The 25,058-nt window shown below is 49.0% G+C and overlaps 1 protein-coding gene across 1 annotated transcript; it reads right to left on the reverse strand.

Moving 5' to 3' along the window:
- Positions 1-21,982: 21,982 nt before the first annotated feature.
- Positions 21,983-22,363, reverse strand: LOC119454646 (uncharacterized protein K02A2.6-like). Its single transcript, XM_037716520.1, has one exon. The coding sequence runs from the start codon at positions 22,361-22,363 to the stop codon at positions 21,983-21,985; it is 381 nt and encodes a 126-aa protein (XP_037572448.1).
- Between the last annotated feature and the right edge of the window lie 2,695 nt (positions 22,364-25,058).

A 25,058-nucleotide genomic window follows, 5' to 3' on the forward strand; every position in this document is an offset into this window, starting at 1 on the left:
CATACAAAACACTGATTCGTCCAATTTTCGAATATGCTTCCTCCTTATGGAACCCGCATAAGCAATGCTAAATGAATTGTATTGAGTCGGTCCACAGGAAGGCTATTTGTTTTGTTTACCGTCGCTTCAGCCGAGACTTTTCACCGTCAGCAGCTCTTTCTGAATTATACCTCCAGTTTATTTCCAGACGGCGGTACATAGAATGTCTGAAGATTTGCTATTCATGTAAGAACTCTCTTTGTCACCGCTCAGATCCCTCCTTTTAAGCACCTGCTTGCCTGACCTCATCTAGAGCTTATAATGCTCTAATATCAGACCACTCCATCCACGCACTAGCACTTTCAAATACAGTTTTCCCCCCGCATGATTGAACACAGAATTTGTTACCTGCCGAACTTGGTTTGTTACCAATTTCTGAGTTTTGAAATGCTATTGCTGATGTATAGTTCCCTTACATTTTCTACTTTTATGTTCCTGTCTCTGCATATCGTAATTAGTTTTACTCAAATGTACACCCGCTCCTGCCATAGCCCTATCGGGCTGCAGTATATATACATAAATGAACATATAAGTATACCGAATCCTTCAGGTTGTTTCAAATGAGACAGAAAAGTTCAATTGAGGACTGCTACGATTAATTATGCAGCAGAGGCAGCTGTTCCTGGGCGGACGCATCATAGAGCGGAAAGCTTTTCCTCCATAATTATCAGTTATTCATTACGGATACCTTACTAGGTGGCCTGTACGCGATACTGTTATCTATATTTAGTCAGAAAATTAATATATTTACATTCGGCACCATATTACTGTTTGGTTCAAACAATATGCGGGGCTGTAGTATCCCACTTATTTCCAATATCATATTCAATACTCTAGTTGGCTCTGGTGACTTGCTGCTTCCTTTTCTTATATCTGGCATTGTCATGCTGCATCGGGTAAGGAATAGCACTGTTCTATCATTTATGGGGCTACTCATGTGCTGACCAAACATACATTCGAAACTGTATTATAGCACTTAAATACACCTGTAAATGGACGATTCCAAATTATGTTAATTGGACCTCCTTTTTATCTTTTATTTTTTTTCAGCGGAAGAATTCACGCAAATTTATATTGCTGTGTTTGTTGTTAACCTATTTGATACTCGATTTAATATTCGGTGCTCGGCTTTCCTCGAATGTTTTTACTCATTTCTATTCAGCAATTTTACTATTTGTTTACCCCAAAGTTACGAAAAAGATACTTAACTATTTTCAAATGTGCCGCAATATCTTCCACATTGTTAATTCCCAGCATCGGTATCAGTCGAATATGGTCCATGTCGTTTTACTGCGCGTTACAGAAGCGTCTATGTTTTTGGCTCATGGCGCAAACGCTGATAACAGTCTTGTCGCTACGCTTTACAGAGCCTTCTTCATCGAGACGGAAGGCACAGCACCCGCCTAAAGCGCCATGCGCGACCTGATTCAGAGGGCTCCTCATCTTTTATAGCCAACTTTCTTTGCGTACTATTCCATGGTTTCGTCAAGTTGGTCAGTGGGTCGGGTTCCTTCTGGATAGACCTGCTATTCGTTTAAAAATGAGCACGCCGGCGACGAGATCGATTCTCTGCCTCCCAACGCAGCAGCCGGATGCTCTAGTGACTAGGCCACGACTGCTTCTTAACGCGATAGCAGCGATAGCAAAGCGTTAGTGAACAAAATTGAATTTCTCACAGTGAAACCCGTCAGAAAAATGGCAAACGCAGGACTGTAACCACAAGCTACAGACATGGTGGCGTCGGATGTAATTTGATGTACGAGCAAACATAATTCTGATACAACGAAACTTAAAACACAAAACCTCTTTTCAGCATTTCTACCAGTGTTGCGGAATGGGCGCCCTCCAATTCATTCCCAGTTCCATTACGGGGAATTAGAATTTGCCCACAATTCCATTCTTTTCAATTCCCTCGAATGAAAAAATCGCCCATTCTACTCCGCGAATGGCCAGGCAGTTAAATTCCATTCCTGTAGTTCCTCACTGTAGAAAGGACACCTCGATAGTTTTATCGAGGTTACGTATGAACGCACCATAAAGCTGATGTCATCAGACGCGTTATGAAACTGCAAAATACGCGAAACACGTTACCAAGGTCGAGGGAAAGTAGCTTGGTGACATACATGGTACAGTACAACCACCCTACTAATTCCCATAGGGGCAGTTCTCCCGCACATATACAGTATTTTCAAGGTCAGCATGTTTTAACGGCTTGTGATGTTTTAATATTGTTTAATGAAGTGTATGTGTATGAAAACTTTATTGGGTCCTGAAGGTCAACCCTAGGTTGACGCGGGACGCCTCCTACGTTGGGACTGTCAGGCCGAGCCATTCCAGCCACATCGCGGGCCTTTTGGCTGCGCGTAATTGGTCAGGAGTGATTCACTGTGTAGCATTTGCCGCCACCATTATTGTTTGTTGTCACAGTCTGTGAAGACTGCGGGGCACTGCCAAAGCATTTGGTCAAGAGTAATGATGCCATCACACTTAGTACAATTAGTTGGAATTTTCCCTCGCCGGATAAATCCTGTTAATAAAATCTGGACTTGGGTATGTCCTTGTCTGTAGCAAACGTAATGTGACCACTTGGGCTCTGCAAAGCTTACCGTGTGGCATTGGGTATTCCCTTCTGCTTAAATAAGAATGCTTCGCGATTTCATTATAGGTTGATAATCGATCCCTGTGTTCCCAGCGTGAAGTGTACGTTGCTCAGTCTTGAAGAGCACGGCTAGAAAGTCATCGTGCTGTTTCATTTACCACCTGATTGAGGTTTCTTCGAGTTCCGTCCACCACTCCCAGATGTGTAGGAAACCAGCGGATTTCAATCCTCTCACTGTTTACCTGGTTGCTATCCGTTTCACATGTCCGTTAGTAAAGTTGCGTATGGCTGTTCTAGAATCGCTGTAAACATGTGTTCACCGATTTGCCCGGATGGCTAAGGCGATTGCTACTTGTTCTGCTACCGTTCGGTTCCTTGGTATAGACTGTGATCGCATCCCTTATGTTACCTTACATGCATTTTTAAACATAAACGGGCGCTTAAACATAAAACATCAAATACTGCAAAATATTGAAAAACATTTATACAGGGTAGGTTTATTTCTGAACCTGCGTAAGGCGTTTGACAGTGTAAATCATGTTATGCTTCTGTCCAAACTTTATGATTACGGTATATGTGGTACGGCATTAGATCTGATGAGGAGTTACTTAACGGATCGTTATCAATGTGTTTCATTTAATCAGGCGACTTCCTCACTTCTCAAAATACAGACTAGCGTACCACAGGGATCCCTGTACTTGGACCTGTACTATTTATTCTTTATATTAATGACCTTCCATGCATTTCTTCCTCACCTAATACCATAATGTACGCGGATGATACTAATGTTTTCTTTGCAAACTCTTCCCTGCAATGCATAGAAAAAATGAATGACTACTTGAATGTATTATCTAAATGGCTGTACATAAACAAACTTCAATTGAATGTCAACAAAACTAAATCTATCATATTTAAACCAATAATAAGTCATTGCTTGTTAATATCAATGTTCTATTTCAAGCAAAGAGGATTGAACAAGTAACAACGCAAAAGTTTTTGGCGGTATGGTTTCAGGAGAACCTCGCCTGGGACAATCATGTCAACAAGCTGAGCAATGATCTTAGTAAAGGCTGTAAAGGCTGTAAAGGCTAGTAAAGGCTTAGTAAAGGCTGTATGCATGTGTACCAATACTAATACCATTATGGCTCAAGAAAGCAATGTATTATGCCCTTTTTACTCGACCCTAACTTATTGTGCCTTGATATGGGGAACAACAGCAAAAAATGTCACAGTTTCGCCCTAAGGGCGAAGCAATGAATGCGATAGCAACACAGCAATGTCATACGAAGTAAGGTGAGCGGCTTTGGTAGCAACAACACGCAGAACTGTTGTCGACGCCATCGGCGTTTGCCCGCGTTCGCTCAAAATGCGTGCGGCGTTGGTGACTGTTGCCGGAGCCTCTGATATAAATAGGCACTGCGTGCCGCAGCTAAACGTCGCCTCCCTTCCCTCCCCCTCCCCCACGGCCTCTCGCTCGTTGGAAGAAGGCGCGTTTGCTCTACATACATGGTGATTGTGAAGGAGAACAGAGACGCCTACTTCTGCAGCCCTTAAGCGAGCACGGCGCAGAACGCGCGTTTGTTCTCTGCCGTGCGTTTCACTCCCCGTGAAAGACGCGCCCCTCGCGCCCTTTCACTCGCACATACAGCGTTCGGCGCGCGGCGACGATTTCTTCTCCAAATGACGTCATACGGAACCTCACGGCGACGGCGACGGCGGACGGCGACGACGACGGCGACGCCGACGGCAGAAATATGCTTTGAGTGTCCAATATAATTGCTATCGCAATAAAAAAAACACAGACTACATCTTGTCAGCTACCCATCTTTTCTCATCGATACCATTACGCAATCAAATCAGTACAACACCATTCACGCGTACTAACTATGGACGGCAGGGTCTAAACTATCAAATACCTAAGCTACTAAACATCGTTTGAACAAAAAATTGATTTTTATGCACGCCATTTTAAAAGAACGTATAAAAACTTTCTCTTACATTCTCAAATTCATTATAAATAAAATGCTATTGCCTAACATTTTGTTATGCACTGTATATGTATGTTTCTATCTGCACTGTAATGTGAAGTACATGCCAATAATTTTTTTCAAGCATCGAATGTATATTCATGTAATATTTATATAAATATATCTTGTTTGTTTTATTTTCTACATTGTACTCACTCGTTTGTTGTGCTGTATTTGCTTTTAATATTGTTACGCGCAAAGGAGTCCGTTTGTTAACCTTACAGATGAAGGGGACGTTTATTTTAAGTCGCGAAGGTGAGTGCAAGAGCGGCTGGCTGGTTGATGCACTCAGCGTCGTCCTCTTTCTCTTTTCCAACCCGGGACCAGAAGCACGTTCACTGGTCCTCGTTTTCCTCACGCGTAACATTCCTCCCGTCGCAGACGAAGCCCACCGGGCGAGCCATCCATTTGAAGAGTTTCAAGCGGGCGACAGGGACCACTTGGGTCTTGGCAGTTTCTTCTACCACTCACCATGAGGCGAGCTCTGTTATAGGTGAACTTCCGTGAGTCTGTTAATAATCACAAACGGGCCATCGTAGGTGGCCAAAGCTTTTGGCATAACCCGCGTTTCCGTACTGGAGTCCACAGCCAGTACTAAATCACCGGGCGATAGATTACCGGACGGTGGCGAATGTCGTAGCGGTGCTTTTGATCGTCCTGCGATGCGCAAACGAGCAATACGACGAGCTTCTTCGGCAAGGCAGAGTCTCAGCGACAGTGGGATTTCGTGACAGTAGAAAGGGAAAACAGTGTCGATGCGTACCGGGGTGGCCGTGCGTACAGCAGGAAGAAAGGGCTATACTCGGTAGTCTCATGTTTTGGCGGTGTTGAACGCGTACGTGATAAAGGCAGTACGTCATCCCAGTTCTTCTGGTCGGATGAAACATACATAGCTATCATGTTTACAAATGTTCGGTTGGTGCGCTCCGTAAGCCCATTCGTTTGTGGATGGTACGGTGTCGAGTGACGCAAGTGGGATTCACACAACCGAAGCAGTTCCTCCACGACATCCGCTGTGAATTGTCGTCCACGGTCGCTGATGATCACGCGAGGCGGACCATGTGGCAGGATGACATATTTCAGCAGGAATGTTGAAACGTCATTGGCAGTGCGGAGGGCACGGCCACCGTCTCGTAGTAGCGTGTGAGGTAGTCGACGGCAAACAACTATCCAACGATTTCCCTTGGCTGATTTCGGAAAAGGGCCCACGAAGTCAATGCCCACTTGTTGGAAAGGCGTGCTTGGAGGCGGGATCGGCTGCAGGAGACCGGCTGGACCAGCAGATGGACGTTTGGGGCGCTGACACTGCATGCAGCTGGCCACATACGTTTCAACAGACTGTCGCATTCCAGGCCAATAAATCGTTCCTGAATCCGTAGAGCGTCCTCGCCGAACCTAAATGGCCAGACGTAGGGTCGTCGTGCATAGCACTCAGGATCGCTATGCGAAGGCTCTCCGGCACCACTAGAAGAAAACGTGCGCCTGTGACGGAAAAGTTCTTGTACAGGAGTCCATCACGTACGCAGAAATCGTGTGCTGTAGTAGAGGTGGTCGTAGCGGTGAAGAGCGGTGTTAATTTAGCGTCCTTTCGCTGTTCGGCTTTGAAACAGTTGAAGTCTGGAAAACGCGGTGACAGAGAAGCCACAAGGTGATCGAAGTCGTTGGCGTCACAGTCCGTAGGGCTAAGTGGCATACGCGAGAGGCAGTCCGCGTCAGCGTGTCGTCGACCACTCTTATAAGAGACGCTGAAGCTGTATTCTTGCAGTCGGAGCGCCCAGCGCGCAAGGCGGCCACAAGGGTCACGAAGATTTACAAGCCAAGACAATGAGTGGTGGTCGGTGACAACTGTGAAGGGGCGTCCATACAGGTAAAAGCGAAACCGCTGAACCGCAAATATTACCGCGAAGCATTCTTGCTCCGTGACAGTGTAATTCTGCTCAGGCCTACTTAAGGATCGACTTGCATATGCGATCACGTGTTCCCAGTCACCATGGTGTTGAACTAGGACGGCACCAATACATATGTCACTGGCACCCGTATGGAGTTCCGTCGGAGCTGAAGGATTGAAGTGCTGAAGAACAGGCCGTGACGTCAGCAGAAACTTCAACTGACGAAAAGAAGAGTCGCACTCCGGAGTCCACTCAAAGAGGATACCCTTTCGTAGCAGATATGTCAGCGGATACGCGACGTCGGCGAATTTAGGAATAAATAGGCGGAAATAGGAACAAAGCCGCAGAAAACTACGGAGCTCCTTGACAGAGCGTGGTACACTGAACGCTTCAACGGCTGCTGTCTTCTGGGGATCAGGGCGGATGCCGTCCTTATCGACGAGATGTCCAACCACAAGGGTTTGGCGGTCTCCGAAGTGGCATTTCTTGGAGTTTAAAACTAGGCCAGCGTTCCTGATGGAGTTCAGGACAATATCCAGGTGCGAGTTGTGTTCGCTGAAGGTGCGGCCAAAGATGACGACGTCGTCGAGGTAACACATGCAGATGTTCCACTTTTGGCCGCGCAGAATAGTGTCCATAAATCTCTAGAATGTTGCTGGAGCGTTGCACAGCCTGAATGTTCTCACATTAATATCGAAGAGCCCGTCAGAGGTCACGAAAGCAGTCTTTTCCTTGTCCTCAGGATGCATCGGAATTTTCCAGTAGCCGGATCGTAAGTCTACTGAGGAAAAGTAAGAGGCGGAATGAAGGCAGTCTATTGCGTCATCAATACGTGGGAGTGGGTACACTTCCTTTTTTGTTACAGCATTCAGCCGGCGATAGTCGACGCAAAATCTTAAAGATCCATCTTTCTTTTTAACAAGAATCATTGGAGCTGCCCACGGACTCGCTGACTCTTGTATGACTGCCTTTTTCATCATTTCGTGCACTTGTTCGTTGATAATCTGGCGCTCTGATGGTGAAACGCGATTTGTCTTTTGTCTAATCGGATTTTCCGAACCCGTGTTGATGGTATGGCGTGTTCGAGACGCGGTAATTGCAGGCACTTTGTCCTTCTGCGCGAAGTCGAATACCGAAACGTGCTTCGAAAGCACACCCACTAACGTTCGGCTTTCACTTGTGCTGAGCGATTTATTTACCATCACCAAAAGGGCCGTTTCCGAACTGTGGCCATCAGGTTCTTCCGGCACTTCTGTAAGTTCAGCCACTGATAAAGACGCGTGTTCCCTGACGAAGGCTAATTTCAAGCCGTTTCGTAGTATAACGGGCTCCTGAGAACAGTTTACGGTCCATAAGCCAGCGCGTCCGCCTTTGATCGACACTACACAATGTGACACCAACCCATTCTTCTTCACACAGTTAATGTGCAGCGGTTCTACGGTAGCATCGAAGCTGTCGGAATTGGCGCCGCAACAGGCAACGGGAACACAAACGGTAGATGATGCAGGTACGACCGTATCACCACAAACACACAATGTAGTTTCGCGATCTACAGGGTTCTCAAGGAGTCCTGACGGAATCTTACCACTTACGAATACCTTCCCTGTGCGCCAGTCGACAGTAGCACCACACTCCCGCAAGAAATCCATGCCGAGGATCACATCATGGGTCGACCGAGGAATAATTACAAACTCTGTGGGAATAACATGGCCTCCCAAAGACACGTGAGCACTACACACACCAATAGGTCGCAAAGGCTCGCCACTGACTCCACAGAACTTTAAATATTCGTCCCATTTAAACAACACCTTTCGCCCTAACACGTCTTTAAAAGAGACACTCATGACCGAAATTGTTGCGCCTGTGTCCACCAGAGCCATCACAGGCACATTATCTACAAAAACGCGCACTTTGTTTTTAAGCATCAACACAGGAAGTATTTCTGTCAGTAGCACATCTCCAGTGACCTCACCTCCATCGGCCGCGCTAGCTAGTTTTCCGGTGACGAAGGGGATGCGCTGCGACGTAGCGGTGAGGGAGAACGGGAAGCACGAGGACGCGGCGTGGGCGTCAAACTCCTGTCAGACGCTGGGGAGCGATTCCGGGGGCTGCGCGGCCAATACTCGTAGCCAGACGATGCGTGGGGTGACCACAGGACACCATGGGGCCGTTCGTAGGGCCATGAAAACTCTGAAGGCTGGCCATACCACGCGTTCATACGCTGGTTACAAAACCGCGATATATGACCCGGGACACCGCAAGAGTAACACACCGGGGGAGGTCTAAACCTTGGTTGTTCGTCGAAGAAGCGAATGTCATTTTCTCTTGTGTATTCAGTTGGTTCATGGCGGCTGTCATGACGATACATCGGGGGTCGAGAAGGCGTGCGCTGTGCGCGTCGGTCATAGCGTGGAGTCGGAGAGCGTGTTGTCATCCTAGACTGTGGGGCTGCGCTGTACTCTACGGTTGCTGTGCTAACCATCGGTTGCCAAGGGGCCGAATGTGGTGCTGTCATACCTTCACGCGACGTGTACATGCCATGGTGGTCAGCTGTTGAACGCGACATCTCATCGCGGCGGGAAAGTTCCTCGCGGACAATCTGTCGGATGGTCGAAGGAAGGTCGAGGCAAGGGCTCGTATCCACACTGGCAACCGTCGTAACTTTTGCCAACCGACCAAACTTTGGCGTAATCCGACGCATCTTGAGCGTTTCAAAAGTTCTGCAATGCCGAATGACGTCGGACACAGAACCTAGGCTTTCTTTAGCGATTAGAAAATTGTATACGTCCTCAGCCCCTCCTTTCAGGAAATCTCCTACTTTATCTTCTTCGGACATGCGAGCACTGACCACCTTGCACAGCTTTAAAACTTCCTCAATATACGTGGTGCATGTCTCACCTGGTAGCGGCGCCCGTTGCGACAGTGTCTGCTCAGCACGCTTCTTTTTGGAGTCTGAGTCCCCAAAACAGGCCTTGAGCTCTTCAACAAAAAGTTCCCACGTCGTAAGCGCCTCCTCGTGATTCTCGTACCACACGATTGCGGTGTCGGTCAGGGAGAACACCACATTGGTGAGCTGAGCGGTTGAATCCTACGCGTTGGACTTACTCACTCGTTTATAGTGGACGAGCCACTCGTCGGCATCTTCTCCCGCTTTTCCTCCGAAGGTGGGTGGAACTCGGTAGTACGGCACTGGACTGCTCGGCGCTGCCCTCGGAGCGGCTCCCTCTTCAGGCATGGCGAAGATGGTCACGGCAGATGGCGGGAGGCCGGCAAGTCGACGGCTTCGACGAAGATGCAGCAGTGACGGTTCCGTTGTTGTGAGCGCTTACCCAGCACCTCCACAACATTGTTACGCGCAAAGGAGACCGTTTGTAAACCTTACAGATGAAGGGGACCGTTTATTTTAGGTCGCGAAGGTGAGCGCAACAGCGGCTGGCTGGTTGATGCACTCAGCGTCGTCCTCTTTCTCTTTTCCAACCCGGGACCACAAGCACGTTCACCGGTCTTCGTTTTCCTCACGCGTAACAATATGTTTGCCGAACGCGCTTAGGAGCAAGAGCCTCTGTCAGGCCACATGGCCTTTAGATCTTGTTCCTCTTTCTGTAACAAAGAAAGAAATAAACTTCAACTTCAACTTCAACCTTGAGTGTCTACAACAACTGAGGTATACGCAAACACCACCTGCTGCTTATGTTGATTTATGTCTTGAAGGAGTGCCTTGGCCCTTGCCTTCCGTCTCTCGAGGTTATGTGTCGGGTGCATGTTCCTAGGGAACGGGGTCGTCTTAATTGTTTCTCGTAGTCCTGCTTGCAATTCTGGTAGTTCTCGTTTGTTGGTTTGGTTAATTTCTACACATATTTCTTCAAGTAGCGCGCTCCTAGGTCGTGTCCCCATTAATCTCTCCTGGTGGGCTACCTGTTGAGCCTCAGCCATACACTAATGCAGCTGTAGGTGCAATAATCAATCATTGGCCGTGCTGATATGAAGTCCTAGTGTAGTCTTTATAAGTCATCTGATTAGAGCATTTAGCTTGTTCTTATCAGCCTGTGTCCATTGTAGCATGCCTACCACGTACGAGAAGTGGCAAAAGGCGAATGCATGTACCAATCTTATGGCACTGCCTTCTCCTAGCCCCTTATGCTCGTTAGTAATTCTACGCAGCAGCCTAAAGACTTCTTATGACTTGTTAGATATATGTTGTATCATCCTGCGATTAGATCCATTCGCTTTCAGAAGTCCTAGCACTCTAATAGTCTAATGGCACCAATAGTTGTGATTTTTATTGCGATAGCAATTATATGGACACTTCAACCGGATTTCTGCCGTCGGCGTCGTCGTCGCCGTCGCCGTCGCCGTCAGGTTCCCCATAGATAAAATCTTCACCGCGCGCCGTATGCCCTAGCGGAAGCGTGCGGGGACGCGCGCTGTCACGGAGAGCGAACACACTCAATCTCCCACGCGCCAGCAAGGAAGCGGGAAGCCAGCGCCGGAGGGAGCTGGGGGGGGGGGGGGGCGCACTTTTACTCTGCCAGCAACCGCGCTCGTCGCTCGCTCGCACCGTCGCTTATCTCCACACGGCTCTGACCTTTAAAGATGCGCCGTGCATTCGCCGCTCAGTTTCCGTTGCAGCGATAGACCGCACGTACCTTCGCCCGCTGCCAGCGTTTTGACAGTCGTTGTCTGCAGTCATTCAGTGTGATCTATTCATGTTTGTTTGTGCGCGCTCACACCACGCTTGTTCATTCAGTTAGTAATAGTCGGGCCACATTTTCCAACGCACGCTACACATGCAATGCTGCCCGGATCGGCAGTGCAGCGCTACAGGTGTGTCCGTTCGCACGCGCTGCCCACGGGAAGCGCTTCTCATCAACAGCACCGTTTCACAGGCGCCTTCTCGTGGTCATCGAGTCTCTCTTCATGTCGGTCTACTTACGGCGCAGTACACCTGCTTACTTAATCAGCTCATGTTTACTACAATTCATATTGCTACCAAAGCCGCTCACCTCACTTCGTATGGCATTGCTGTAGCCCCGTTTACATGAATGCGACAGTAGCGCATCACATTTGCAAGCGCATTTGAGAAAGGCGATGCGACGCCGTTTGCATGTAGCGCATTAACTGTCGCTAGGGTGCCTCGATGCCCAGCGCCGCCGTCCAGGGTGGAGACAACCCCGCTGGCGCCGCCATATTGTGTCACACAAGCTGAGACTCAGCTACGCTTGCGTTCATAAATAGTGTTACTCGCGGCGCACTTCCAAGTGCTTTGCCTTGATGAGGATTTTTTTATCGGTATCGCATCTGCACATCTTTATAACCAATAGCCGTTAACTCGTCGAAGGTCCAAGACGTAAATGTATGGCGCCGGGAACATGCCCCAAGTTGCCTAATTCAATTTACATTTAATATGCTGTGTGTATGTTTGAAATACGCACTATTTTTTTTTTTTTTTTTTTGCGCTTCGATGCTTGGTATGTAAGGTTTGCGACCCCCTGTGTGTGGAAGTTTTTTTTTTTTCGCTGTTGTATTTTGGTTCACACGTCACGCCTCCTTTACCGTAGCCAGCCACTCGCGCACGGCGGTTAGTTTCCCTTGCGTTGCGCGTGCTCTTCGCGTTCGTTGCAATTATTTGACGATATCTACGCGCAATTTTGCTTTTTTTTGCCCACAAAACTGTGTGCTGACAGGATTAAGCTGGTGTAAAAATAACTGCGATGTGAAAATAATGTTTAGTTAGTGCTGTAGAGAAACATGTAACGTAACTTGTCAGTGTCAATCTTGCGTAGTACACAAAAGAAACCAAACGATGCACAAAATACATTTACTTATAATGTCTAGTACAATCAATCATGAAAGAGATATGTACATGAAAAATCATATGTACTGTGTGGCGCCTGAAGGTTATGTTGAAAGACGAGATAAAAAAAATTCGCAAGGTAGGCTCGACACACAATTCGGGATAGTGAGAATTTTTAAAAAATTTCTTCATTACACGGGTGGGTTCAAGTGAGTACATCAACCTTATTACACACAATATAAATCGAAAACAAGAATGCAAACAAGAAAACGCAACCGCGGGTAATATTAATCAAGATGTCCAGCCAGAATACATAAGCTAACATCAAATACGTCTCATCAGCCAAACACATCGATGGCGAGTACAGAACATTTTTAAATAACCATTAGAACACTGATGACTACATTGAAAAAATAAACAACACTGCATACATATCGCGTACAAAAACCGTAAATGAAACTAGGACAGTCAAATACAGATTAGCAATGTTTTTCACTTCGAAAATATAGTCCATGATGATGTAGGGCTGTTGACTTTAACAGACGGCGCCCATCCTGTCGATTTCCCTCGTACTGGTCCTCTTCAAAGTGTTTCTAAGTACAAGTAAAACAACAAAAGTGATTATTGATATGAAAAGTTGCCTTGTAAATACAGAGAACCCATTACAGTGCTTAAAAATTAATTTTCGCAGAAGTAATGCTGTATTACCTCGCTTCACACGTTTCGAAGAAATGCACAGGCTACAACAGACACCATGCCAGAAAGCGCCGAAACATTTTGGTCCCAGGATGCCCCTTAACTCTACTACACCTGGGCATACCGTGCACATGCATTTAAAGACCGTCAAAGTACCCAATACGATCGGGAATGAGCACGAATGACCATCGGCTTACGAGCACCACGCTACAAATATATTCGTCTAAAAAACCAGCTATATAACGTAACAACCTGAGGTCCGCAAGATATCTCCTGAGAAATCAGAGAAAATCACAATGTTTCGCTTACCACGTACAAAACAGCCGCTCTCCCCAGACGAAGAACTGCGTTCTTTAGTCCCAAATAACCAGTACCGAAAAAAGAAAAAAAAAGAAACAAGAGACACACACGATGTGTGCTTCCCGTGAAAAAGGAAAATATGTGGCTTACGTGACGATTCGTAGCTAATGTAAGACTATTTCGCGGCTAAGCATCTTCGTCAGTCCTTAAAATAAGGGTTCAGACTGCGCCCATCAAAACGAAAAAAAGCCTATGCGACGCGCGCTCGCAAACCATACGCTACTCAGACAGCATCGGTGCAGTGCTTACTTAGTTCGTGAGTGAACGTAGGTACGTGAGCGAGGATCAGAGAACACTTTCTTATTTAAATGAAAAACACGGTGCGGTAGTCTAAACATTCTTGACACTTACCTCGCAAATGCAGGAGTTATCCGTTGCCTTCCAGTGATACCACTTTACTTGGGCTTCCCATCTCTTCCTTCGCTCTGGGTCCCGGGGGAAGCGAAAACAACGCAGTCCTTTACGCGTCGATCCGGCGCACTTGGGAACACAACAGCCCGTCATGTCGACACGATGCACTTGATAGCTTGTCAGTCATGCGGCTGAACACTGTCAAGCAAGTAGAAGCGTCCGCGAAGCATCCGCGCGCACTGTGCCTCGAACTCAGCACCGGCACCAAGCAATCGCAACGGCTCGCTGTGACACAATATGGCGTCGCAGCGAGAAAGCGGCGGCGCGGGGGCGGTCAAAGGTTGGCACCACCCTGAACGGCGGCGCTGGCATCGAGGCGCCCTAACTGTCGCGAGAACGTAGCGCCACATGGTGTCGTATGAGGTAAGTGCAGCCCACTTCCGGCGTAACTGGTTTCCGGTAGTGGGCCGAGTGCGTAAAGGAAACGCGAGTTGACACTTACTCGTGTTGCGAAGTCCGAGCGGCCGCGAAGGTTTCATTGATGGTGCCGCGCCAAGTGCCGAGAGGAGGAGATATCCAGAGAGATCAGAAAAACGGTTTTATATACAAACGTACATATTTCACAAGTAGGGCTCCATGATATTGGAGCCGTCTACATGCTAACATCTTTGCAAGTTCTAGCGTTTATATGTCCGAGCGTCTCAAAACACTCAAGTCGCGCTTTTTATCCCTTTCGTTTCCCTCTTTCACTCGATGAGGGAATGCACTTTGGTTCTTAGCCAAAGACCATCTTCGACTAGTTCGTCATATCTCGCTCATGATGTGCCATCGTTTCCCGCCGGGCTCTGCCTCCAATCTTGCCTGATCGCCCCCGCACACAGGCAACGGTTGACACCTTGGGAACCAAACGTTGATGTCTTTCCACGGGAATGCTTGACGCTGGCCCCTTGCAAGAATTAGTCGCCTTCCATGGCGGTCAGTTCGCGGAAGCCACCATTTCCAGGGAGAGCGGTGGCTATTGTCTTAGAAGGGGCTCCAGGTTGGCGCGTCACAGTCGGCGCCGGGTCTCGTCGTAGCTCGGGCGGGCGCTGGTGCTTCACGAAACACACCAAGAGCGACGTTGTCGTTTTAGCTACGCACGAGGCCGATGACCCATTGCAGTCTGGGGACTAATTGCACATCCATCAGTCCCAGGTGAGTGACGATGACACTTCGCGGCCGCGACAAGCGCGAAGAACACTTGATATGTTCACGACTGTCGATGAGGCCTCCTTTGTCCCGAAGGACCGCCAGACACAACACTCGCGAGCAACAGGACCGTGCGACGCACCTGCTTTTTCAGCCGCCATGTTTGTTTTGATGTCTCGCAGTGCGGCAGCGGCCACGCCGCTGGTTGGTTGACCGGTTGTAATCCCGCAGAGAATGCTTTCCCATAATTCCTGATGCGATACGCTCCTGTTTACATGCGCCGCTGAAATGCGCATTCTCCATCTCAAACTACCCTTGTTTGGCGCAATGGATGCGATACGCCTTCCTAGCGAATTACCTCGTTTACATGAGATACGATACGCTTGAAAGCTGATGCGATACGCTTCTGTCGTATTCATGTAAACGCCGCTAGTGTTGCTATCGCATTCATTGCTTCGCCCTTAGGGCGAAACTGTGACATTTTTTATCAGAGCGGTTCATTCCCATATCCTCAAGTATAGTTTCTGTGACAAGTGATTGTGTTGTGCTTTTCTTCAGTTTATCTTTGATAGTCTGTACTACCCGCTCTGCAGCCCCGTTAGAAGCAGGGTGATATGGAGGCACCCTCGTGCGACGGATGCCATTTCTGTTCAGGAAGTCAGCGTACTGGCTGTTGGTGAATGCTGGCCCATTGTCGGAAACAATGATGTCTGGCAGACCATGTTGAGAAAAGACAGTCCGGAACACAGAGATCGTGGCCTCTACAGATGGTGACGGAACAGGTTGAACTTCTACCCACTTGGAAAAAGCATCCACCATCACGAGGAAGTAGTGTCCCATGAATGGACCTGCAAAATCAACATGGATCGTGGACCAGGGATGCTATGCAGGATGCGCCGAGTTTCTCGTTCGCACGAGTTTTACCCGAGTTTGCTCGATGGCAGTCAGTGAACGGAGATAGCAAGAACGTGCAAAAACAGCAGGCAAAAAGAAATGTCGAGATAAAGCCGCGTATGACAACATGAGCGCACCCTGCGCGGCACAGTGCTTCCGCGCTTCAAGCACAGAAGACTGCGCAACAAAACCCGTCAGTGCCGCGTATTGTTATCAACGTATTATCACCATTTAGCAATACCGTGACTGTACCGCTGTCTATCTGCACACTTGCCGTGAGCCACTTGCCACGCCTTTCTAGGGCGCGTCAAGGGCGTGCCTCCTCTTTCGAGCATTATCTTTCTATCCTCCGTCGAATGCGAACAGGGCACATGCGGTGCATTGTTGCGCCTACACTTTCCCTCAATCGATTACGTTAAAATACAACAAATAAAATAATGAACATTTTATTTCTTAATGTATCGGTTTTTCGTTTCGAATACTATAAATTTGTGATGACAAACGGAGATCGAGGGAATTATTAAATTTTGCACTTTTTTTTTTTTTTTTTTTTTGCCGCGAGTGACGACAGTGAGGTGAAAGCTTCCAAGCGGATACATTCTAGAGAGTCGCACGCACGAGGGAGTTCATTCGGTGAGCAGTCGCCAGGGGCGCTGCAGCGCTATGTTCGATTAAGTAAGTCATGACAATGATCTGTCTATTCCCTGTCTATTGGGGGAATGGCAACGCAGCGCTGCGGCATGACTGTTCACCGCAGGTGCTTCACTGACGCGCCTATTAAAGCCGCCGCTTTACCAACTGAAACGACACTATAGCCATAGAGAGGGGAGCAACGGCTGTAGCTAGAACCTCTATATATAAAAAGTAGCGACACTCTCCTCCTCCGCCTTCCCTCCTCCTCGTTTCTCATTTCTTTCGCGCTCCTTTTTCGACCGTTGCACCGCCTACACCGCTTCAAAACACGTGCACTTGTTTATCTTTAACCGCTGATCAGATTCGACGATCGCCGACTGTGTTCGTCGCTATCGTCGAGCTCCTCGCCAGTCGGTAGACGCTTCTCGGGCGAAAATGGCGATGGAGCGTGGTCGTAAACAAACGCAGCCAGCGCCCGGGGGCTCGACGGTCCACGTGATGCCATTAGGCCAATACCGACGCGGCGTCGACCTCGGACAGGGTGTGCGAGGAGGCGGCGGCATTCTTCAAAGCGTGACGCTACTTTTTATATATAGGGGCTTTAGCTGTAGCCTGTCGCTTCAATGTGGCTGTACTGTATGCTAGGGTCCGTAGTGACGCAGCACAGTGAAAATGCACCAGTTTATCTGCGTGCGCGAAACCTCCGCGACGCAGTGCGATGAAGGAGAGTGCTGCCCAGCGACACAATACATTGCTTGTTATCGCTTGCATAGTGAAGGTGCCTCCGTGCGCATGTACGCAGAATTTGAGTGTTTTGTTCACTCCAATGTGCTTGCCGATTGCCTCTGCTGCTGAGCTAACAGCGATCGCAGATGGATATCGCAACGACAGTGCAGCAGTCGCATTTTGGCAGGTGAGGGCTTTTGTGTGGAGTTAGGAAATTAGACTTCGAACGCAGGAAGGTGTTGCAATTGTTTAGTGTGCCGTGCTTGTGATGAAGAAATGCCATCGCACTGGGTCTAGAAAAGCGAGAGTTTCTCGACGCCGACCGCGTTTGCGACACTGCGGCTCTGATACATCATGCACCGATGACAGAGCAGCCATCTCAAACGACAGCTGCGATGTGTTGTCCTTGGAAAACACTACGCACTGCTCAGCATCGTCGTACACCACGGCCCATCGACGCCTTGCAAGCAGTTACAGTGGCGTGCCGATAATTATTTCCTATGCGTTACATCGCCACAATGCAAGCAATGAAATAGTGTTGTGGGGCCATGGCAGCGCAAGAAGATACATGCATAAGCCAGCGAAAGTCGACGCTTCGTTTTATTGCGATAGCAATTATATGGACACTTCAACCGGATTTCTGCCGTCGGCGTCGCCGTCGCCGTGAGGTTCCCTATAGATAAAATCTTCGCCGCGTGCCGTATGCCCGAGCGGAAGCGTGCGGGGACGCGTGCTATCACGGAGAGCGAACGCACTCAATCTCCCACGCGCAAGCAAGGAAGCGGGAAGCCAGCGCCGGAGGGAGCGCGGGGGGGGGGGGGGGGGGGGGCGCACTACCACTCTGCCAACAACCGCGCTCGTCGCTCGCTCGCACCGTCTCTTATCTCCACACGGCTCTGACCTTTCTGCGCCGTGCATTCGCCACTCAGTTTCCGTTGAAGAGATAGACTGCTCGTACCTTCGCCGCTGCGGCGTATCCGCTTGCTGCCAGAGTTTTGACGGTCGTTGTCTGCAGTCATTCAGTGTGATCTATTCGTGTTTGTTTGTGCGCGCTCACACCACGCTTGTTCATTCAGTTAGTAATATTCGGGCCACATTTTCCAACGCACGCTACACATGCAATGCTGCCCGGATCGGCAGTGCAGCGCTACAGGTGTGTCTCTTGGCACGCGCTGCCCACGGGAAGCGCTTCTCATCAACACCACCGTTTCACACGCGCCTTCTCGTGGTCATCGAGTCTCTCTTCATGTCGGTCTACTTACGCCGCAGCACACCTGTTTACTTAATCAGCTCATGTTTACTACAATTCATATTTCTACCAAAGCCGCTCACCTTACTTCGTATGACATTGCTGTGTTTCTATCGCATTCACTGCTTCACCCTTAGGGCGAAACTGTGACATTTTTTTGATAGTGGTGTTCAGTACGTCACTGATAACAGTGCATTTTGCGTGTGTTATTTCGGCGGTCAAGATTGTTGATGCCTCTCCGTTCCGCACCACGTCGCTGTTGCCGAAAAATAAATTGAGTGCGGCCCAAACGTGGTGGGCGCGTGCACAAGTTACATGCCTCGCGTGGGGCGTCACCTATGCTTTTGATTGACAGGCAAACTCGTGCGAAACTCGTACATCGCGAAAGCCCCCTCGAGTTGAACTCGGGAACATGGCGGCGGCAGCAGCAGCCTGTGTCATTGCATCCAGCGGCAGCAGGCGCAATATGAGCGTCTGGACCCGTTCACCTACATGACCGACGTAGAGTTTCAGCGTCATTTTTGCCTTTCCAAAACGTCAGTGCGCTGGCTGTGTGACGAGTTAAGTGAAGGCCCTCGTCTTCGCCTATGCTTTCCGAGCACAGACTCAGACTGGTGTGACTAGGCTGCGGAGCAAAAGTTCGTGCGATCGCTTCGGCTCTCTCCGGCGTCAAGCGCTGTTCGTCCACCGCGCCCCAGACCCAGGCGAGGTCCGGTGGCGTCATCGGAGTACTGGGGCACCTGCGAGCACCTGGGGTTCAACCCGGACCAACCAACCTGCGAAGGCGAAGTGGTCACATTATATAGGAAGACTCAGAATGGACGCCGAGCTGCCTCCCGGTGAAACAGGTGCCGAAAGCAGTTTTCGCAGTTACACAGTACCGCTGCACGGCACGGGCAGAGAGGTGAAGGAAGTTACTTCGCCAACACGGACCGCCTCGGCCGTCCGAACGACCACCTCTCCAGGCGGCAAATTATTTGACTCACGCACTACGTGAGCAAAACCATAGACATATGGCTGTTGAAGGAGATGACTGGCGACTTGTTTCCTCTATCGGAACACGCCATCGCCGACTGTATGAACTACACCCGTGAGGTCGTGAGGGACGAGCTGCTGGCGCGACCTCCACTCAGTGGCCCCGGGAAGATAGCGCAAATTGACGAGTGCCTTATTCGCGGCGAGCAAAAGCACAATGGAGGCTGCCCAATGACGGGCGACAACGTTCCGCCGAGCCGCCAAAATTACGGCGGTGTTAAAGCCCATGGTACTTCGGCATGTTCTGCGCGACCAAAGGGGTGCTGCGACTTTTCAAGGTCTACCGACGAGGCGCCTTTATTGCAGCCAATGTTCAACCGGGGGCCATTAATATAGACGAATTGGCCGCATACAACTGTATCACAAATTTAGTGGATGCTAATGGGGCTATGCATCAATCTGTATTAGGAGACAGTCAACCACAGCGTGAACTTTGTGGACCCCATTACGGGCGTTCACACGCAAAGAATAGAAAGTTATTGTAAAAAAAAAAGTGAAGCGCCACCTCGTTAGCGGTGGGTACAGGGCAACTGCACCGATGCTGGAGTCCCACATGAGATGGATGTGGTGGCACTCAACGGCCAGGTGCGCTGCAATGACCCTTCTTGCGTTCGTTAGAAGCCAGGGATCACTCGGGCTACCCAGTATAAAGATTCTTTCATTCCTGCGGTTGTTAGAAGCCATCGCTCGGCGCTATCCAGTATGTAGGTGCATCATCAAGTAAAGAAAATAAAGCGTATTTTTCTGACCCTTGTATGAGTGGTTTCCGGCATTTCTCAGTACTTACACGGTAAGCGCGCGGCAAACTACTTCTGCGCTAGCCGACGCTCACTTCGTCTTGGCGCGAGCAACAAGCGATCTGTTTAAAGGCTAGTGTGAAAACCAGGCGCACACCAATCTGTGCTCGGAAATGCTAGCGCAAGCACGTAGCGAGCCGCGCCAATCCAATCCAGAGGGAGAAAAAAAAGAGGGCGAGCGTCCCCTCGTCACGAAACGTATTAAACTACGAATTAGTCTAATACACATTCAGTGTACATTTTGTAATCTTTAAAATGCTTATAACCCACGTTAATGTGACTAATAATATTGTACTGAATGCATTTATTTCATAACTTGATTGTGCCTGTAATGCACTCGGTGGAACGACAAACAAGTGAAAGAAGGCACGACCATGCACCGACCGTATCATCACGTGAGCTCCAGTTTGTCGACCGCCCATATGGCAACGCCCAAGGGTTGATAGCCACCCGGAGGGAATCTAGATAAACCAATGAAACTGGAAGCGTGCCGACGGACAAACTTCGTCCTGTTACCATTGGTTCTTTCATCTTGGGGCGTCGCCAGAGCTCGTGAAGATCCCGAGTTTCGCCAAACTCGGCGAATCCTGCATAGCACCCCAGGGATTGTTAGGAAATGGCCATGGCATAACTGGTACCCTCCGTGCTGACTTCTAGTGCGCTAGGCAAACAGGGCCGCTCCGCACCTGGTTCATCATGTCATTGTCGATTCCAGGCCACCACACATGGGACCTAGCAATCATCTTTGATTTCTCAATTCCAGGGTGATCAGCATGCAAAAGCCTAAGTACTGGGGATTGCAGGAACTTGGGAACAATGACACGGGCTCCCCACAAGAGGCATCCTTCATGCAGACTATGTACATTGGTCCTCGCAGTTTAAGGGCCCCAGTGTCCACCTTTCAGAATAGGACTCCCGGTCACGACAGCCTGAGCCACTTGTGACAGTATGGGATCCCTTGCCGTGGCACGTCTAACGACTGCAGGTGACAGGACATCAGGGTACGGTTGTTCTAACATGAAGACATTGGCAGGCGTAGAGTCGCGAAGCTCAGTTGCAGGAAGAGGTAGCCGGCTGAGTCCATCAGCATGGCCTAGTATACTGCCTGGCTTGTAGACGAGCTTGAATTGATAACTTGATAGTGTAAGTGCCCACCTGAGGTTTCTCGGTGATGCCTGGCTTGGCACACCTCGATTTGAACCAAAACGTCCTAACAATGGCTGGTGGTCTGTTACAGCAGTGAATGGCCTTCCCCACAGGTACTGATGAAATTTTCGGACACCAAAAACCAAAGTAAGACCTTCCTTGTCAGTCTGACTATAGTTCCGCTCAGCAGCAAGCATAGTACATGAAGCAAAAGCTACAGGTCTTTCGGTTCTATCTGCTTCGTTCTGTGCCAAGACTGCACCAACACTAAACGGTGACGCATCGCAACTGAGCACAAGTGGTTTCTCAGTACAGTAGTAACCAGAACAGGTGCATTTGACAAGAGCCTTTTACTAGTGATGAATGGTTGCTGTTTTCTCTTTCCCCCAGATCAACTTTTCCCCTTCAAGAAGCAGTTGATGCAACGGACGCAGTCTTGTTGAGATGTTTGGAAAAAACCGTCTGTAGAAATTAAACACGCCAAGATAGCTTTCAAGCTCCTTCACATTCTGTGGCTCTGGCGTATTGACGATGGCCTCTACCTTCTTAGGGTCGGGCTTTAGACCTTGCTTGCATATGAAGTGGCCCAGGTATTCCACTTCGGGAGCGAAGAACCACACTTCTCCAGCTTCAACCTGAGGCCCACTTCCCGAAGTTTCTGCAAGACAATCGTCAGATTCTCCAAATGGTCCTTGTCGTCGATGCCTGTAATAACAATGTCATCAAAGTACACAGCTGTTCCGGCACACCACGAAGCAGGTTTTTCCATCTCTCGCTGGAAGATAGCAGGTGCAGGAGAAACGCCAAATTTCAGCGTGTATACTGGAAGAGACACATGGTGTGTGTTGATGGTCACATATTCACGGCTTTCTGCATCCAGAGGTATCTGCTGGTAGGCGTCTCGCAGGTCAATTTTTGTAAACTTCTGACCTCCCGACATGGCTGCCCACAGCTCTTCAGCACGCGGAACTCGGTAGGTTTCCAAGAGTGACACAGCGTTAACTGTTTGCTTGAAATCTCCGCAAATTCTTAATGTGCCGTTTTTTTTTCTGAACAGGCACAATCGGCGCTGCCCATTTGGCTGTCTTCATGGATACAAGAATGTTCTCACGCTGCAACCTCAGGATCTCCTGCGTACGAAGTTAACCAAAGCGAGCAGTGGCCGTGGTTTGCAGAATTACGGCACTGCATCTGGAGGAGCACAAGAATTTTGACGGAGAACCCCTTGAACGTGCCAATGCCTTCTGAATCACCTCAGGAAAACGAGCAATCAACTCGCTGACATCGCTAACTTGGTTAATTTGTTTGAATCCGATGCCAATGCCTAAAGCGTGGAACCAGCTGCGCCCGAGCAATTTGGAGCAGTGCCACTCGTGAGTACAACGGAAGGACCCGTTCGTGCCCTTGTAACCAACGCAACGTTTGCCTTGCCCTTGACTTCCTCAAGCTTCCCACTAAACCCGCGCAGAAATACGTTTGATGGTTCTAGACTCACTTCTGGAAAGACATGTTGAAAATTGTTTGCTGGCATTACGGAGACGCTTGCACCAGTGTCCAAATCCATCGTAAGCGGCTTCCCGAACAGTTCCACGATGACAAGGAAGGGCCTCACAGTCGGCTCACCGCTTAAGTGCCACATGTGAACAACGTTAGCATCACGAGGAACACAAAGTATGTCGGCGTCGTCAATAGCGTTCACTGGCGCGGTACGTTTTGATCGGGGCGGGCCAGTCCTCACCGCAGACTATTTTCCTTCACGAATGTGTCGGCGTTTCACGAGTTGCAGACGACTGCCAAGTGCCCCATTTTCTTGCAGTAGTAACACTGCGACTTGCTGTGTCTGCATTGTGACGCTAAATCACTTCTGTCGCCACAGCGGTAACACGTCATGCTCTTGGCCGCGGACGACACCCGGTGAGTAGGCAAACCCGGTAAACTACTTGCAGTTGCCTGACACAGTTCACCGGCATTTTTTTAGCGGCTTCCATCGCCAGGGCACGAGTAGCCGCGTCTGAACCACTTCGTTGTTTATGCCACATACTATTCGGTCTCTCAGCATGTTGTTCAGTTCGGTTCCTAATTGCAGTGTTCAGACAAACACTTGAGAGCCGCAGCAAAGTCGCTGACTGCTTCTCCTTCGGAACGCACCCTCGAATTGAAGCGAAAGCGTTGCACTACGACGGATGGGGTGGGGGCGTAGTGCATGCCAAGTGCGGCCAGTATCTCGTCGAGCGTTTTATCTTGGGGCGTTTCCGGCTTTACAAGGTTGCGAAGTAGTGCATGGGTACGAGGCCCGTAACAGCTCAAAAATATTGACCTTTTCTTTGCTCGTACGACGTCGTTGGCTTCGAAGAACTCTTGGACGCGCTCCACGTAAGCAGGCCAGGCGTCGCCTTCCCCCTCGAACGCTTCGATGGTACCGAAGGTAGGCATGGCTGTTCCTGTAGTTCGGTGCATCCTCGTCACCAGTTTGTTACATGTAGATAGAAGAAGTCACATGTAGACAGAAGAAGTTTGCCACATGTAGACAGAAGAAATGGAGCCGAGACCCGAGCTCCCAACGAACACGAATACAAGTGATTTAATGCTTCATCCCCAAACTCCGCAGCCCTGCTCTCCACTCCGTCATCTGCTCGCAGCAGTAGGTGGCGCTAGCAGCCGGTGGCGCTACAGCTAGTGCAGCACAACACTATCACTTGTCCCAGTTTCCACCACATAAATGCTTTCCTGTAGCTTGGCCTCTGTTTGTCTCATGCATATTAGCCTCAGCACTCCAGATTGTCACATCATCTACATATATTGCAAGTGGATATACCCCGAATCTGCGCAAGACCTCGAGCCACTTTGACATTGCCAAATTAGATAACATGGGAGATAGGATAGACCCTTTTGTTGTCCCACGATTCCCAAGTTCCAGGGTTGTCGATTGGAGTTCGCCTAACCTGAGACAAGCAGAATGGCAACCGAGAAAGGCTTCGACTATATTGTGCAATCGCTTACCCAATCCCATCTCTGAGAGGATATCCAATATGGCCCTTTGTTTGATGCGATCAAAGGCTTTTTCTACATCTAGGCCTAGGAGAGCTCTCGTATGTAGCGGGCTAGCAAGAATAAGGTGATGTTGGGTTAAAAGCATTGCTTCTTGAGTTGAAAGTCCAGGACGGAAACCGATCAGGTTTGTGGAACAACATTTCTGTTCTATACATACTTAGTGAGTCCTTGAGTTATGACATGCTCCATGTTTTGCCCAGACCATGATGTTAACAATATGACTTTTAAGTTATCTAAATGGAGTTCCTTGCCTGGTTTGGGAATAAGAATTGTGTTAGCAGTTCTCCATTCCTTCGGCATAATCACGTTTTTTGCGGGAGTTCTTTGAAATACTCTTAAATATTTCATGAAATCATCGTCCAGATTTTTTAACAGCCCATAGGAAATGCTATCTTCACCGGCAGCGGATCTACTTTGATGTCGTACCGGGCTGCGCGAACTTCGCTTCTGTGAAGTCTTGATCCATAGGCTTACAGTCTTCCCCTATATATTCAGGCTGGCCTGTACTCTCATTGCTATCCTTAAGTGGTAATACTTAGCTGTGAGCCGATCCAGAATGGCCTCCTCCGTTGTGTCCTGACTCT

Source organism: Dermacentor silvarum, chromosome 5 (genome assembly GCF_013339745.2).
Source record: "Dermacentor silvarum isolate Dsil-2018 chromosome 5, BIME_Dsil_1.4, whole genome shotgun sequence".
Classification (NCBI taxonomy): Eukaryota; Metazoa; Arthropoda; class Arachnida; order Ixodida; family Ixodidae; genus Dermacentor; species Dermacentor silvarum.